The sequence below is a fragment of the Malassezia globosa genome, assembly GCF_000181695.2.
Source record: "Malassezia globosa CBS 7966 chromosome Unknown mgl_sf_2.1, whole genome shotgun sequence".
Taxonomy (NCBI): Eukaryota; Fungi; Basidiomycota; class Malasseziomycetes; order Malasseziales; family Malasseziaceae; genus Malassezia; species Malassezia globosa.
This window is the reverse complement of record NW_001849872.1, coordinates 709,954-725,530: the sequence shown is the minus strand read 5'-3', so window position 1 is coordinate 725,530 and position 15,577 is coordinate 709,954. Positions and strand designations below refer to the sequence as shown.

The window sequence follows — 15,577 nt, the reverse complement described above, 5'->3', positions numbered from 1 at the left end:
CTCGCCCGAAATTGTGGAGAAACGCTATCGGCACTTGACTACCGATGAATCATCGATGTGTCTATGTAATCACAGTAGGCTGCTCACGGCCGGTGTGGCGCTGCAGAGCACTGAGATCCAACGCAACCTGAATGATCGGCTTGAGGGCCTGCTGAACGTCGGTCGCATATTCACGCTCAACGGACGTGTATTTTTCCACATACAGACGAATCGTAGCACCCGCGCTACCGGTGCCACTAAGACGGAACACGATGCGCGAGCCATCCTCCATGCGCACATACAGGCCCTGGTTCTTGCTGACGCTGTGGTCAATAGGGTCAGTGTAAGAGAAATCGCCGGCCTGTGCAGCTTTAAATGCGCCCAAAGACGTGCCGATAAAGTTTGGATCCGTGAACTTGCTTCGCAGATCATTCATCATCGCGTTCGCACCCGCGCTATCAACTTCTTCATAGTCATAGCGGCTGAAGAAGTTCCGGCCGTACTTGTGGTAGTGCGCTTGCAGCACATCTGACACTGACGTACCTGGGCGTTCCTTGTTCGCGTATGCAAGGATACTGAGCCAGGCGACAACAGCCCACAGACCGTCCTTTTCGCGGATGTGGTCGGAACCCGTGCCAAAGCTCTCTTCGCCACAAATGGATAGGCGCCCAGCATCCATCAAATTACCAAAGAACTTCCAGCCTGTGGGTACTTCAAAGAACTCGTAGCCATGTGCCTTAGCCACGCGATCAACGGCGCCACTCGTCGGCATACTGCGAGCGAGACCACGCACACCCGACCGGAAATAGGGGATCGCGCGCTCGGCCCAGTCGGAGATGATAGCGACACTGTCGCTCGGGTTCACGAATGCACCTTTGCCCAAGATCATATTCCGGTCACCATCGCCATCGCTTGCAGCACCAAAGTCTAGCCCTTCTGTCTCTACGGCCTGTACCAGCGACTTCGCGTATGTCAGATTCGGGTCTGGGTGACCGCCGCCAAAGTCTGGCAATGGCACGCAGTTTTGCACGGACGATTCAGGCAAGCCAAAGGCGTCAATAAAAAGTGCGTGAGCGTAGGGACCTGTGACGCCGTGGAGCGCATCAAACCGGACCTTGAACGAGCCAGTAGACAAGAACGACTTGATCAGACCGAAATCGAAAATTTGGCCCAGATACTCGACGTAGTCTTTGACTGAATCGATAATTTCAATCTCCAAGGAGCCGAATGACGTCGTGCCAATTTGCGACAAGTCTACATCATGGCCGGCTTCGACGACATAGTGGTCGATCTTGGTCGAGAGGTCATATATGCGGTTCGTCACAGCCTCTGGTGCAGGACCGCCATTCTCCATATTGTATTTGATGCCAAAGTCTGCCTCGGGACCACCGGGGTTGTGGCTGGCTGTGAGCAAGATACCACCAGTGGCCTTGCGAAGACGAATCACATGTGAGGCTGCGGGAGTCGACAAGATACCATTCTGGCCGATGATCAGCTTAGCCACTCCATTCCCAGCAGCAAGCCGCACAATCTTTTGAACCGCAGGCTGAGAGAAGAAACGGCCATCACCGCCCACGACTAACGTAGCACCTTTCGCGCCACTGGGAATCGCAGAGAGGATACATTGGACAAAGTTCTCAGTATAGTGCTCCTGCTGGAACACGTTTACGCGCTTCCGGAGGCCAGATGTACCGGGCTTTTGGCCCTCAAATGGCTTTGTCGCTATAATCTGTTGTCCTGCCATGACCGTAAGTGAAAGCAACACAAGTCCGTCGCGTGTCCGCGTGCCGTATGAGCTGTACTTTGTGTGTGTGTGCGCGTCACATGCGCGTACGCAGTCATCTACTAAAAGGCGCAAATATGCTGGCCTGTCGTTGGCGGGAATCCCCTCTCCGCACGTGGCGAGCGGGCTCGTGTGTGCTTGGAATGGTCGTCCGACACGCGTCCGAATGCAACCCTGAATTCTTTACTCACCCCATGGTGTGAAATTATACACCCCCATGTGGCGAAAAAGGTGGGCCGTGTATATGTGTGTGTGTCTGTGTGCGTCTATGAAAGACAGGCGTAATTCATGTTCCGAAGCCTGCCCAGGCCAAACTCCAGTATTCAACACGACCCCAGGGCTTATGGAGCGAGTCGTCGTCGCCACGACGCCGCCGATCTTGAGCTTGGGTGTTGTCAATAATGCGGGTATTCGCCTGGCAGAGCAAATGCGACTTTTTTACTGCTGTTCCCAGACGACCTGATGATATGATATGGTAGGCTGGTATAGGCTGAGTCGGTGTAACCAATATAGTTGCAGTAAAGTGCGAATGATACCGGAGCGGGTCGCCCGGATATACGACAAAATCACCGCCGAATCGAAGGCCTGTGCTCAAGAAGAAACCCTTCTCGTGCAGGTCTTCAAAAACAGCGCAGCGTGCACGTTCTTCGACTGTCGTCGGATACGACCAGATCCCGGCGTCAGTCGCTTCTTTAAGTGTCGTATAGGTGTTCGCGCGAGTGCCAGTGGGGAGACCGTCCAACATCTCGCGCGTGCACGGAACGTAACCTGGGATGCCTCCTGATTCTCCGAGGGTATAATGAACGTATGGCATGCGCGCCATTGTGCCTTCAGACCGCTCCTCATGCGACGTCAAGCCCGATGCGAATGCCTCTCCACCCTCCTTCGCTGCTTGCCGTGCGCGACGACGCTCTAGTGCGCCGTCGCCACCGCTTTCTCGTAGCTTGGCTTCTATGCGGTCGCGGCGTTCGTTCTGCTCAGTAAGAGTGCGCTCCTTTTGTAATTGGATGCCTTTCAGTTCTTGGTCGCGAAAAGCCACGCGTTCAGCTTCAGTGGGCTCTGAATAGGCCTGAGCTTCATCGATAAGAAGAGCGACACCTACGTGCTCGCATGAGTACATTCATGTTGATACACACCTTTGCGTAGCAGATAAACTACTTCTTCAGGGATCAGCCGTAATGGCAGACCCAGGAATACATTCTGTTGCGGAATCAACGGGAGTGTGCCTGTTAAGAGCCCGCAGATGTGGTGCTGCGTACGTGCACGATCGACATCCGATACGTCCCAAAGAAAGGGCACACCTTGGGATAGGTGAATGGGGACCTTATCCGGATACCGTTGCCGGAGGCGATCCATGCTTGACAGTGTCGTGACACACCTTTCAAGAGACAAGAAATGGACAGTGAGCACACAAGGCAGAGTGGATCAGGTGGAGGGCACTTCGCATGTCGCGAATTCTTTGGTGTCGAGACTAGCGCTGCTTTTGAGCCCTTGATTTTCAGAAAAAAGGGGCTAATTTCCTAAATCGAAACGCAGTGTGTGGAGTGTTATTTGGTAAAAGCATCCGATTCATGGAGCAACGAGCCTGGCTCACCCAATGTCTATTGTCGGAAATATTGCGCTACATTGTGAAGTCGATCAAACATACTCGATAGGTACGAGGTATCACTCAACAAGGACTCGAAGTGCGCGACTGCTTGCTCTTCCGAAACATCAAGCAGGAACTTTTCCTGCACTTTCAAGACGGCTTTGTCAGGTTCCGCACGGATGTCCGGAATATTAGCCTCCACCATGAGAGACACCAGGTTGAGGATCAAATTGGCATTTTTTCGTAGACACGCAAATGTTATGTGACATAGTTTCTTGAAACGCATGTAATACACGGAAGAAGCACCACCCATAGCATCGACCATTTCCTTGCATACCTTGACAGGTGGTGGAAAGGGTTTCGGATCGCGACCAAGAATGTAGCTGAAGTCCACGTGGAAGAAATGTCCATCGGTAGCGAGCATGAGATTGTCGAGGTGCCTATCGCCGACACCCAATAGGTACGTAATAACACAGTAGCCAGCTGCAATGTGAATACAGACCACGGGGCCAAACCCCCTTTGAACGTACCACAACTTCGCACAAATGTATCGAGGACCTGTGGCAGGACATCAAATGTCGTGGCGTTCCGATAGTCTGGATGCTTAGACCGCAGGTAGCCTAGTAGGTCCCCATGTTTTGCCACGGCTTCAGCCACACTCATACTGGGTATAAATTGTACCAGACCATCATGGGGACTGGTGGCTAGCACATGGTATGGCGTGATGCAAACGTCGAGATGTTCGTCACGCAACAGACTGTCCATGAGCGCAAAGAGCTGAAGCACGAGCTGATCCTGTCGGAGATCGTCGCCATTCTTGACAATGACTGTGTACGTCGAAATGTCGTCATCGACGCGGAACTCGAGGCGCCATGGAAATAGATTGCTCTTAAACACTGTGCTGTTTTCTACTGCGATACCGGTGATGCACACATCAGGATCCAGCGGCAATGAAAGCGGTGGATCCAGTGTTCGCAGACCTGCTTTGCGGTCTGCTAAGAGAGCTCGCAGCTTCTCGATCTTTTTTGGTCGTGTATCTCGTGACACGCGTAGCTCTGCATTCTTCGTCGCTAGCATCTGTACAAAGTGGCGCTGCCTCTCTAGCATTGTCAGCAATGGCGCATTGTGCGCTTCAAGTGCAGCATGAAGCTGCTGCTCAACACGAGCAAATAGCTCGCCATACTGACTATCACATCGCTCCACGGCCACATACCAATAAAACCTGGTCCCCAACGCAGTTGACTGTGTGCTGCGCGAGCAAAGAAGGTCGACGAGTCGAACAGATGGTTCACTAGACGGCATTGGCGGCCGTCGTCGTGTCTCGATCGCCGAATCCTGTATCACATGTTCCTGTTCCTGCTGTTGCTGCTGCAACACAGCAGCACGTTGCGTTTCGCTAGCAGCATGCCAAGAATATTCCTCAAACTTGAGCGCCTGGACCAACTGCAAAAGGTACAGTGCGAGCTGTTCATTGCTGGCTCGATGAAGCTGACGGACTGCGTACGCACGAACTTGGAGATGCAGGAACGAAGGGCCAAGTAATTCGAGTGTGTCCGCAATCTGTGGCTCCGCCCATATCGGAAGCAGTTCCTCCGTAGCCTGTGATGCTTCCTGGGCATCAGTCCAAACAACAGACTTGACAAACTTGGTCAATGCAGCTGGATCTCGAGTGAGGTAAAAACGGAACGCCCAGACAAGGTCCATTTCTTCCGTTGTGAGTACGCGAGTTGGGGGATACAGGAGGATCGATCGCAAAGTATCACGGACGGATGCCGTGGGCTTGCGTTCGCGATCCAACGTTGCGGAGCGTTGGCCCCGCACGAGTCGACGGTGCTTCGACTCGACCAGATTCTCGCACATGCCTTCGGGATCTGAATGTGTGAACAAAGAAGGCCGAAGCCACGCTGGTCTTATGCCTGCAGCAACATTATGTTCAGCATCAGCGGAAACCGAAGCAGAGGTAGACGACGTGTGACTGGGCACGATGGGCAACTCAGGTTCTCCATACACGACAGGGAGCTCGTACGCAGGAAGGTCCACAATCAGAAGCAGATCAGCCGAGGTATCGACGTGGTTTTCGTACGTCTTTTCAATAAGCGGCAATGTATGGGCATCGAGCCATTCCACAGGGGGTGTGATGCCGCGCTGATACCGTTTGAACAGCTTATCAAGTCGGGCAATACTAGGGACGTCGTCGTGTCTGTAAGGTGTGGTCGAAGGTGCGTGAGGATCAGCAGCCACACGGCGCCACAGCCGCAATCGCTTTGTGCCACGACGTAGAGCGCTTGTGAGTTAGGACAACGTGCCAGAACGTACCCGCGCTTCCCAAATAGAGGCAGCGTCATACCGCCCACCTCTGTTTCAGATGCAATACCGGCGACATCGAGCACAGTGAAGGCAAGCTGTGCCGTAAGAGGCAGATCACAGATCCGATATGCGAATGTGATCCACTCTCCCCACACATGTGCGCCGTTTGACGGCGAGCTAAGGCTTGTATAGATAGGCGGCGCAAGCGCTTTGTTATCCGCATACAACTCGCAGCGCACACAAAGGGAGGTGGATGATGCCCTGTATTACGTGTAAGGAACGCAAGCAAAAAGAAAAAAGGCAGGAGGAACTGGCTTGCTTGGGCACGTACGTGGCGTGTATGCTATGGAATCGAAGACCAGGCTCGTCCCATAGCTTGGAGGGCGTGCACACATCCAAACGGCCGCCTAATCGCACGCTGTGAAGTCAATGCGTAGCCTAGATCACAACGTACATGCGCAAGCTGACCGGCTCATGAACGTCACATGCTGCGACGAACGAGTAAAAGTCACGGTCCATCGAATAAGTTCGACAAGTGCAGAAGTGGAGAGCCGTGATGGGGTATGGTGAGCGACGCGCAGCCCAAGAAAGTGCGGCAACCGAGAGAACGAGCCAAGAAAAAAAAAACCTTCCTAGGAGGCGAACGTGCGCCTTGCGCCTCCTCCTAACCAGCCCCCCACACCCAATCCCACCCCCACGGTGTGGCATCATGAGTTGCCGAGCGCTCAGGTGGTTAAGCAAGGCGCCTACCTCCACGCACGCCGCATATGTGCACGTTCAGGGCGTTGGCCTCCAAAATCCACGCTTGGCCATACATTGATTCGCTGGATTCGTGTATGTCGTTAGACCACGTTGTACCTGCTTGTGTGCCACTAGCCTGTACTTGCCCAACTCCCGTCCAACGTCTGCTATACCCATGGAGTCAGATAGTGTAAAAGAGCCAATGTGGTATTGGCTCGGTCGAATGCTACTCGTATTTGTGGCATGCACAGTCGGTGTCAATTTCATCTCGACGTTCGCATGGCGCAAGGTACTACGGGACACCAATGCCGAGAAGCGTCGTAGGATCCTCCAGGATTTGCAATTGCCAATTGGGCGTGTGCGATACATGTTCGTGGGATTCCTGCATCCACACAGTCATGGCGGAGGAGGAGGCGAGCGTGTGTTGTACGAGGCTATTTTGCACCATCAACGAGCGGACCCGAACATCGTTTGTGTTGTGTATACGGGCGATATTGCGCCGCTTCCTGGTGGCGTGTCGAAGCAGGAGATGCTCGACAAAGTCCGCACCCAGTTTGGTATTGAGCTCAATGAAAATCGCGTGGCTTTCTTGCCCCTTGCGTATGTTCGTCTCGTGGGCGATAACTTCTGGAGCATGTTCACGCTTGCTGGCCAGGCGATCGGTGCTAATCGTATGGGCTACTCGGCGATGCTGCAGCTTGTACCCGATGTATTTATCGATACGGCGGGTCATGCTTTTACCTACTCTGCCGTGAAGAATTTTTCAAGCCGCGTGCGCCTTGGTGCATACATCCATTACCCCACCATCAGCACCGACATGCTGCAACGGGTGAGACAGCGGCGTCCCGGGCACACGAACCCCCCGCAGATTGCGCAGAGCTTGCCGAGGTCCATGGCCAAGTACGTATACTATCGACTCTTTGCTGCCGTGTACGGCTCTGCACTGCGACATGCAGACGTCATTGTCTGCAACGGGCACTGGACACGTGCCCATGTGATGGATCTACTGCAATACCGCATTCCGCGGCCCTGGCGCACACCAACTCTTCCCCGGTTGCACGTCGTGTATCCTCCTTGTCAGACAGCGTCCTTTACATCTTTGCCCCTTGAGGGCCGCGATCCTCACAGTTTACTGAGTATCGCCCAGTTCCGCCCAGAGAAGGAGCACGAACTTCAGCTACGGATCGTGCATGGCTTGCTGCAGAAACATCCGGAGCTGAAGCGACCTTCAAGTTCAGGCCGCGCCCTGCGGCTTACTCTGATTGGCAGCTGTCGTCACGATGCCGACAAAAAGCGTCTCGTGGCTCTTGAGCGGCTTGCCAAAGAACTGATGATCGAGAATCATATTGAGTGGTGCGTTGATGCACCATTCACGACCATGATTGACAAGATGCGCACCGCGAGCATTGGTCTCAGCACTATGGTCGATGAACATTTTGGCATTGCTGTCGTTGAGTACATGGCCGCAGGTCTGCTGACGCTCTCTCACGCGTCGGCCGGTCCTCTCATGGACATTGCTGTGCCTGTGAGCGGCATGCAGACGGGATTCCATGCCTCATGCCTCGATGAATATATCGACACGGCTTACCGCCTCATGACGATGCCCCCCTCGACGGCACTCAAAGTCCGCCGCATCGCTCGCGAGCGGGCTGCTTCGTCTTTTAGCGATGTCGAATTCCACCGTCGCTGGCGCGAATGCATGTGGAAAGAGCTAGTCCCTCCCGAACTTCTTGTCGAGAACGACCGACTCTTGAAGCAACGCGCCATGGCTTTGCAAGCACAGGCGGCAGGCGCAAGTCCCATGCCGACTGTCTCAACGTAGCCTCATGTGTCGCCATCATGTCATGGTCAGTGCAAGCTGAATAGGCATCAGGCCAGCGATCGGTGTCCGTCCTTGTTTTATTTATTTTTTTTTTCGGTTGTGGGAGCTAATCGGAAGACAGCTGTCGACATTGCTCGCGCGTAGATGGATGCCTTGTCTCTTTGTACTTCCATTGTCTACAATGCCCAAGTGGGTCTATTGAATTTCAATCGAGCGCGGTGCGCCAAACGCCTGCTTTGTCTGTTCATAAATAAGAAACTGTCCACTAACGAGGATGGCCGTCATGAGCATCCTAGTGTTAAGACCGGCCCAAATCCCAATGGGACCTGTCTCTTTCGCTGTGACACACAGTTTCTTCAATGCCGATCCCTGTTTGTCACCGCCGCGGTTCATCTTCGAGAGCAGTGTATCGGCTGGATGCGAGAGCACAGCAGCAGCGATACCTGCGACTATACCACAGCCCAACTGCACTGTGACCTCGCCCACCTTGCCTGTCTTTTGCAGCGTTTCTCTCGGCACCATCGTGTTTACGAGGTTGTGCATCATTTCATTCGTGTAGAACTGGCCGATAGCATAAGGGACTTGCTTGTAACAAGATGGGGATATAGCCTGCGTAGTATCCACGGATGCCGTCTTCTCGGAACAGACGTGTCAGCGCACTAACGACCCCCTTTGCGAAGCCTCGTTCAGACCCCATGCGAATGCGTGCAGCCTCCAATGGTGTCAAGAGGGTCGTGGCAATCACCTCCGCGCAACTAGCCGAGCCAAGGTATATGGCCTGGCGGTATTCCAGCGCCTTCTCACGGCTGCCCAGCCAGTCGATGGCATGTTTCTTAAAAAACTCGTAACCACAGAACTTCGAGCCACCCTGAATCAAGTAGCCTACAGCTGTTGGTCCAAACCCTGCTAGCAGTCCACCTGGACCATCATGTCTATCGATGTTTTTTGCCATACTCAGCATGGTTTCTTTCGTGCCTGCCGGTTCTAGCTGCAGGCGCGTCTTGACCACATCAATTGGCGTAAGACCGCCGTGCGTAATTGTCGCACAAAGACCACCGGCAGCGAAGAATTGCACATAGTTCGCCGTCGTAAAGTCAGGAGTCAGTGACGATGTGCCGTTCATGGTGTGAAGCGAAAGGGCGTTGAGGTCGTGGGCGACATCCACTTGGTCGAGCTTGTTATCGGCGCCCTTACGTTCATCCAATAACCGAAAGTGTTTGACAGCCCAATTTAGTGCGGCACAACGGGCCAAGTCAAGATCTACGACGGGCACACTGCGTCTATTTTCTTAGTAAGACAACATGCGGGTGGGACGTACATGGACTCGAGAAGACGAACGTCTGTTTAAGGGCAGGAAGTGACGACTTGCGTATTGGCAGTTCTATTCCCGCATATCGTCGGTGTCTAGGTGCCTGTGTGTGCCTCCTTCCGACATACCGACCGATGTCCTGGCAAATTCTTCTTATTGTTATTCGTCGAGTTCTCATACAGTATGTCATAGACGGATAATCTGTACTGGTTTCCAACACGTGCTCAAACACACACACACACACGCACAATAACCTATTCGCATGTTCGTACGTCTGGGAATAGAGCTTTTACATCAAGTAGTGGTCTAAATACGGCCGGCTTCCTTTAGCTTGCTAATGAGCTCGTCGACGTTTTCGACCTTAGCACCGCCTTGCCTCTGCGGCGGCTCAGCCACCTTCAGCGTCTCGAGGCGTGACTCAATGTCCTTTTCAAGACCGAGGTCAGCCACCGAGTACTTAGCCACCTTCTTCTTCTTGGCCTTCATAATGTTGGGCAAAGAAGCATAACGTGGCTCGTTGAGACGCAGGTCTGTGGTCACTACAAGCGGCACCTGTGTCTCGACAACGGCCAAACCACCATCGACTTCACGGGTCACGGTCACCTTGTCGCCCTTGTCGCCCTTGCCATCTAGCTCGATCTTAGAGGCAAATGTAGCCTGTGGCCAGTTTAGAAGACCTGCAAGCATCTGTCCTGTCTGGCTTGCATCATCATCGATCGCTTGTTTACCGAGGATAACCATGCCGATCTCATCCTCGCTAGCCTCCTTATCAACAATGGCACGCAGGATCTTGCTTACTGCCAGGGGCTCAATAGGTCCTGGCACTTCCACATGAATCGCATCGTCAGCACCCATGGCCAACGCCGTGCGCAATACATCCTGTGCCTTCGCCGGACCTGCCGACATGACAGTAATGCGCTTCACTGCATCCTTGTTTCGCTCACGCATGCGCACAGCCTCTTCAACGGCAATTTCATCGAATGGGTTCATCGAATGTTGCACATTCTGGTCCACGCCCTTGCCGTCCGAGGCTACGCGGATCTTGACAGCTGTATCGCGTAAGCCTACTCCGTACCGATTACACGCAAGTTTCTATACATACCATAGTCGATCGTACGCTTGACGGGCACAAGCACACGAAGTTGGTTCACAAGCGAAGCACGCATCTTATCGTGGGGGAGCCAAGCGGACCCCAATGTGGTGGCCAGCGCACGGAGGAAGCCGGGGCTCGGCCGTTGACATCTCAGTGAGCCACGTGGTGGTCAAAGAACCGATCAGACACCTATATTGTCCTTCATCGTGCGCGTGAATTCGGCCAACCGAACGCACGCGAACTTTTTGGGCCCCCGCCTTCCCAGCCTCGCTGCTGTGGCAGCCAGCCTCCTTACGAGTCGGGTGGTGTCTGACGCAGCCTCCACACAAACGGCAACACACGCACTTGGGGCACGTAATGACGACGACGTCGGCTATGCCGCCGCCTCCAACAGCGAGCGAGTTGCATGCATGGATACTGCGGCAACAGATTTTATTGGAACACGAACGAAAGGAGGAACGTGAGCAGAATGCTCTGTTGCTATCAAAATGTCCGCCTCGTGTTCTTGCTCGCCATGGTCTCGCTTTGTTGGGTCTATTTGTCGCCAGCTCGCGCACCGGCGAGGGCGGCAAGTTGCTTGTAGAACTGCAGTATTCTACGGCATTGCATGCCTCACCCGTATTAGGACCACATACGTTCCGTCCTGGTGATGTGTGTGCACTAGAAGAGCACGAGTCGAGCAAAGCGACGTCTTGCACACTAAGTTTGCGAGCTGTCGTGTACCGAGTTAGCGAGACAAGCATCATTTTGGCTCTAGACGAACGTAGTGCTTCACACGAAGACCATGAAACAGATTTACCGCCACTGATTCGTATCGTGCAATTAGCGAATGAGGCGACATATGATCGGCTTGTCGAGACACTCGAGTCACTTGCACGTGTGATGGGTTTGCCTACGCAGCAAGACGTACCTGCCCCTGAATTAGAGCTCTCCGCACATGCGCCCCGAGTTGTTCGTTCTTTGCTTGGTCTCGAAACTCCTGCATGGAGGAAAGAGACTCCCGCCTGGATTCCGATCCAACCACATCTCAATGATACCCAAAGGGGTGCGATTTCTTTTGCTTTGCGCTCGGAGCATCTTGCTTTGATTCACGGTCCACCTGGGACGGGTAAGACGACGGCTGTAGCGGAGCTCATCGTACAACTAGCGACTCTCGATCCTAAGGCACGCATCCTGGTGTGCGGAGCAAGTAACTTGGCCGTGGACAATTTGCTCGAACGCATTACGTCACCGGCGTACAAAGATGCTCTTGCTCGTGCGGATGCACGTGTTACGCGTATTGGTCACCCGGCGCGTGTTCTTCCCTCTCTTACAAGTGCTACACTTGATGTGCAAAGCCGACAGTCATCCGAGGGGCAGCTTGTGCGTGATGTGGCTGCCGAGATCGACGAACTCATGCAGCGACTTGTTCCGCCCCGCACAGGTGCTCGGGCAGGCAATAAAAGTGCACGCAATATTCCGCGTGTCAAAGGCCTTGAGCGACGCAAGATGTGGGAGCAGGTCCGTGAGCTTCGAAAAGAGTACCGACGACGCGATCGAGCTCTCAGTAATACCGTATTGAAGAATGCCCGCATAATTATGTCTACATGCCATGGTGCTGGTGCCCGGCAGCTCGATGACATGCAATTTGATGTGTGCATCATTGACGAGGCATGTCAAGCGCTCGAAATGTCCTGTTGGACGCCCGTGCTTCGACTTGCACCCCACGGACGTGTGTTCCTAAGTGGCGATCATTTGCAATTACCGCCCACTGTCATGGCCGATGCCCCACGACTGCCTGCTGGCTCAGGCACTTTGCGCCCGAGTGCTTCGTTGGAGGTCACCATGTTTGATCGAATTCTAGACATGTACGGTGAGGGATGCAAGGCATTTCTCTCCGTACAATATCGTATGAACCGGGAAATCATGGCATTCCCCAATTCTCAGCTATACAAGGGTCAGTTAGTTGCACACGAAAGCTGTGCGTCCATTCGACTAACGGATCTTGGTGTCGAGGGTGATGACGACGACTTGTTTTGTGCACCATTAGTCCTTTACGATACGACCGGCGCTGGCATGTATGAACGCGAGGACGAAGCAGTATTATCAACGCATTCACGAGTTAATGAAAATGAAGTGGCGCTTGTTCTGCGTCACATGGAGTTGCTCGTTGAGCATGGCATAGCGCCTGAGTCCATCGCTGTCTTATCGCCGTATTCGGCGCAAGTGCATTTACTCAGTCAGCAAATACGCAGTGCGTACGGTGCACGCGTAGAGGTTGGGACAGTCGATGGTATGCAAGGGCGTGAGAAAGAAGTCGTCATTGTTAGTCTCGTAAGGAGCAACGACGAGCACCAGATTGGCTTTCTTCAAGACAGCCGGCGATTGAATGTTGCTATGACTCGCGCTAAAAGACAACTTGTCATTGTAGGCGATGCCGACACCGTCGGGGAGGGCAAGAAAGACGCATCAGCGCCTCGAAAGTTCCTTCATGCTTGGACAGAACATCTGCATTCACAGGCACTTGTCGAAATGGCTACATAGGTGAAATTCATATGATACATAGGACGACGACGAGGGGAAGAGACATCGGAATAAAAAAGCTTTTATGGTGGCAGACCGCAGAGATATAGGAACATAAAAAGAGACGGGCATGTGAAGCATGTCAGGAGAAGAGAATGGTCCAGGAAAACGCAAGGAACGTCAGTAGCGCAACGCAAGGAGGCGATCCACATCAATGGAGGCACCCTAGCCCACAGTAGCAGTTTCTTACACAAGGCCATCATAAAGTGAAAGAGCCTGCACTATCGACGGATCTTGTTTTGACCCCTCTTTGAATTCCTCGAACGAGAGTTCCGCGTTCTTGTCTCTGTCCATTAGCGCGAAGATCTTGTCAACACGTTTTTCCGGCGTGTCTTCGTCGGGTGGCAACTTGACCATCTGGCCGGTGAGCTTGTAGATAGCCCGAACAATTGTCAACATTTCGTTGTAAGTGATCGTTCCATCACCATCGATGTCATACAGTTGGAACGCCCAGCGCAGTTTCTCATCCAAACGGCCTCGCCCCGTTACACTCAGTGCGCAAATAAATTCCTTGAAATCAATGTAACCATTCTTGTTTGCATCAAATACGTTGAATACGTGTTCAGCAAGTGGTGTTGGATCGCCAAATGGGAAGAACTGCTTGTACATGCGTGAAAACTCCTCCTTATCCAGCACACCCGGTGGACAGTCGTTCATGAACCCTCTGTACCACTGCTGTAATTCTTTGCGGTCGACTACGTCATTAGAATCTGAGTAACATACAATAGGTGATATTCTGCAGCTCTGTGAGCTGTTCGGGCGTTAGCTTTGACTGTGTCTTCCCCATCGCTAGTGGTTAGTGATCAACGAAATACTTCAGTTGTGGCGCTGTCGGGGCGAGGCGACTCGCAACACAGGCTCACTTGTTTTCGGCCGTATATGAATTTCAAGTTCTTTTCTTCGCCGTGGCATAGGTACGTGCACATTCTGGGGCAGTGATTTTTAATTCATCTTGGCTCGTGTGGAGAAAAGTGGGTCGGCGCCCATGCAATGTAGAGCTCAATGAAAGTAGGCCATCCCTAGTGGGCCCTTCTGGTCCTTATCAAGTTCGGATCATATGTCTCACACTCATTCGACGTTCAAGCCGCTTCTAAGCCAGCTTGTGCAAAGCATTCCCCTACCAGAACCACCCAGCGGAAAGCTACGTGATCCCAAGCCGTCGCTTTCGCGGGACCAGCTTGAAGCTTTGCTGCTGCATCTAACTGACGTCAATTTTACGCAAAATCCTGCGCACCATGCCGCTATCGGATCAGCGCTCACGGCACTGCGTATATCAGGCATAGACATGCAGCCTTCGACCCTGGCATTCATGCGTGAAAAGTTTCTCGATCAGGTCCAGCATTTCGACGTGCCTGAAGGTCTCAAGACGCCAGCATCTGATTATACGGGCTGGGTCGATATTGTTGGAACCGGTGGCGACGGCCAAGATACCTTTAATGTATCTACAACGGCCATGTTTGTAGCTGGTGGAGTTGATGGTGTGCATGTGGCGAAACATGGTGGCAAGGCGTCATCATCGTCGTCTGGCTCTGCCGAACTCCTTCTCAGTTTGGGCCTTCCGCTTTTCGATGTTCCCAATGACAAAGTTGTTGCACTTCTGCCATCTTGCTCCTGTACATTTTTGCTTGCTCCTATGTTTCATCGTGCAATGATGCCTCTTGCACCGATCCGTGCATCTCTTGGTTTCCCTACTCTGTTTAATATCTTAGGTCCTCTCATGAACCCTGTGCGTCCTAAACGCGGCGTTTACGGCGTACACAGTTCTGGCCTTGGGCGAATTTATGCTGAAACACTTCAAATGGCTGGTATGGAATTTTTCTGGGTCGTGTGTGGTGAGGAAGGACTGGATGAAATCAGTCCTGCTGGTCCTAGCCACGTCTGGGAGGTCCGCCAGGGTGCTGTGCACCACAGGACTGTGTCGCCACAAGATTTTGGCATTCCGACGCATTCTCTGGACCAGGTTCGCTCAGGCTCTGCCTCCTCGAATGCGGCTATTGTCGCTTACATGTTCACACATTCAGACACATTGCCGGACGTGCCCCTCACTGAACCATTGCATGTATCGTGTGACGTTCCGCATGTGAAGCTCGAGCCAATTCCTGCAGGCACAAATCTACGCGCTATCTTCGATTATACGATACTTCAAGCTGCTGCACTTTTGTATGTAGCTGGTCATGGGCAAGGCGACTTGAAGCAATGTGCTGAATTAGCACGCATGTCCATTCTAAATGGCAAAGCTGCTGGTGCTTGGCATCGTCTTCATGCGCATATGCACAAAGCCGCTGACCCATCTTCATAGCCGAAATCCGTCCAAATATGCAATCAAGCCACCAACAAGTCATCGCGGCGCTGCCAATGCATTGAGTCCGTTATCCATCTAGTGCTACAAGGAG

The 15,577-nt window shown here is 53.0% G+C and overlaps 9 protein-coding genes across 9 annotated transcripts; 3 read left to right on the top strand and 6 right to left on the bottom strand.

Moving 5' to 3' along the window:
- Positions 1–61: 61 nt before the first annotated feature.
- Positions 62–1,723, bottom strand: MGL_1163 (uncharacterized protein; the record flags this gene model as incomplete). Its single annotated transcript, XM_001731843.1, has 1 exon — positions 62–1,723. One exon carries the CDS (start codon positions 1,721–1,723, stop codon positions 62–64), a length of 1,662 nt encoding a protein of 553 aa, XP_001731895.1.
- Positions 1,724–2,048: 325 nt separating this feature from the next.
- MGL_1162 (uncharacterized protein) lies at positions 2,049–3,118 on the bottom strand (the record flags this gene model as incomplete). The annotated part of the gene is made up of 2 exons (XM_001731842.1): positions 2,049–2,860; positions 2,899–3,118. 2 exons carry the CDS (start codon positions 3,116–3,118, stop codon positions 2,049–2,051), a joined length of 1,032 nt encoding a protein of 343 aa, XP_001731894.1.
- A 245-nt stretch (positions 3,119–3,363) lies between these two features.
- On the bottom strand, positions 3,364–6,176 carry MGL_1161 (uncharacterized protein; the record flags this gene model as incomplete). Its single annotated transcript, XM_001731841.1, has 6 exons — positions 3,364–3,383; positions 3,411–3,833; positions 3,881–5,634; positions 5,667–5,918; positions 5,989–6,075; positions 6,112–6,176. 6 exons carry the CDS (start codon positions 6,174–6,176, stop codon positions 3,364–3,366), a joined length of 2,601 nt encoding a protein of 866 aa, XP_001731893.1.
- A 445-nt stretch (positions 6,177–6,621) lies between these two features.
- MGL_1160 (uncharacterized protein) lies at positions 6,622–8,220 on the top strand (the record flags this gene model as incomplete). The annotated part of the gene is made up of 1 exon (XM_001731840.1): positions 6,622–8,220. The coding sequence occupies one exon, from the start codon at positions 6,622–6,624 to the stop codon at positions 8,218–8,220; it is 1,599 nt and encodes a 532-aa protein (XP_001731892.1).
- Positions 8,221–8,767: 547 nt separating this feature from the next.
- On the bottom strand, positions 8,768–9,343 carry MGL_1159 (uncharacterized protein; the record flags this gene model as incomplete). The annotated part of the gene is made up of 1 exon (XM_001731839.1): positions 8,768–9,343. One exon carries the CDS (start codon positions 9,341–9,343, stop codon positions 8,768–8,770), a length of 576 nt encoding a protein of 191 aa, XP_001731891.1.
- A 492-nt stretch (positions 9,344–9,835) lies between these two features.
- MGL_1158 (uncharacterized protein) lies at positions 9,836–10,695 on the bottom strand (the record flags this gene model as incomplete). Its single annotated transcript, XM_001731838.1, has 2 exons — positions 9,836–10,578; positions 10,632–10,695. 2 exons carry the CDS (start codon positions 10,693–10,695, stop codon positions 9,836–9,838), a joined length of 807 nt encoding a protein of 268 aa, XP_001731890.1.
- Positions 10,696–10,979: 284 nt separating this feature from the next.
- MGL_1157 (uncharacterized protein) lies at positions 10,980–13,145 on the top strand (the record flags this gene model as incomplete). The annotated part of the gene is made up of 1 exon (XM_001731837.1): positions 10,980–13,145. One exon carries the CDS (start codon positions 10,980–10,982, stop codon positions 13,143–13,145), a length of 2,166 nt encoding a protein of 721 aa, XP_001731889.1.
- Positions 13,146–13,370: 225 nt separating this feature from the next.
- Positions 13,371–13,971, bottom strand: MGL_1156 (uncharacterized protein; the record flags this gene model as incomplete). The annotated part of the gene is made up of 2 exons (XM_001731836.1): positions 13,371–13,879; positions 13,908–13,971. The coding sequence occupies 2 exons, from the start codon at positions 13,969–13,971 to the stop codon at positions 13,371–13,373; spliced, it is 573 nt and encodes a 190-aa protein (XP_001731888.1).
- A 270-nt stretch (positions 13,972–14,241) lies between these two features.
- On the top strand, positions 14,242–15,483 carry MGL_1155 (uncharacterized protein; the record flags this gene model as incomplete). The annotated part of the gene is made up of 1 exon (XM_001731835.1): positions 14,242–15,483. The coding sequence occupies one exon, from the start codon at positions 14,242–14,244 to the stop codon at positions 15,481–15,483; it is 1,242 nt and encodes a 413-aa protein (XP_001731887.1).
- Positions 15,484–15,577: the final 94 nt, after the last annotated feature.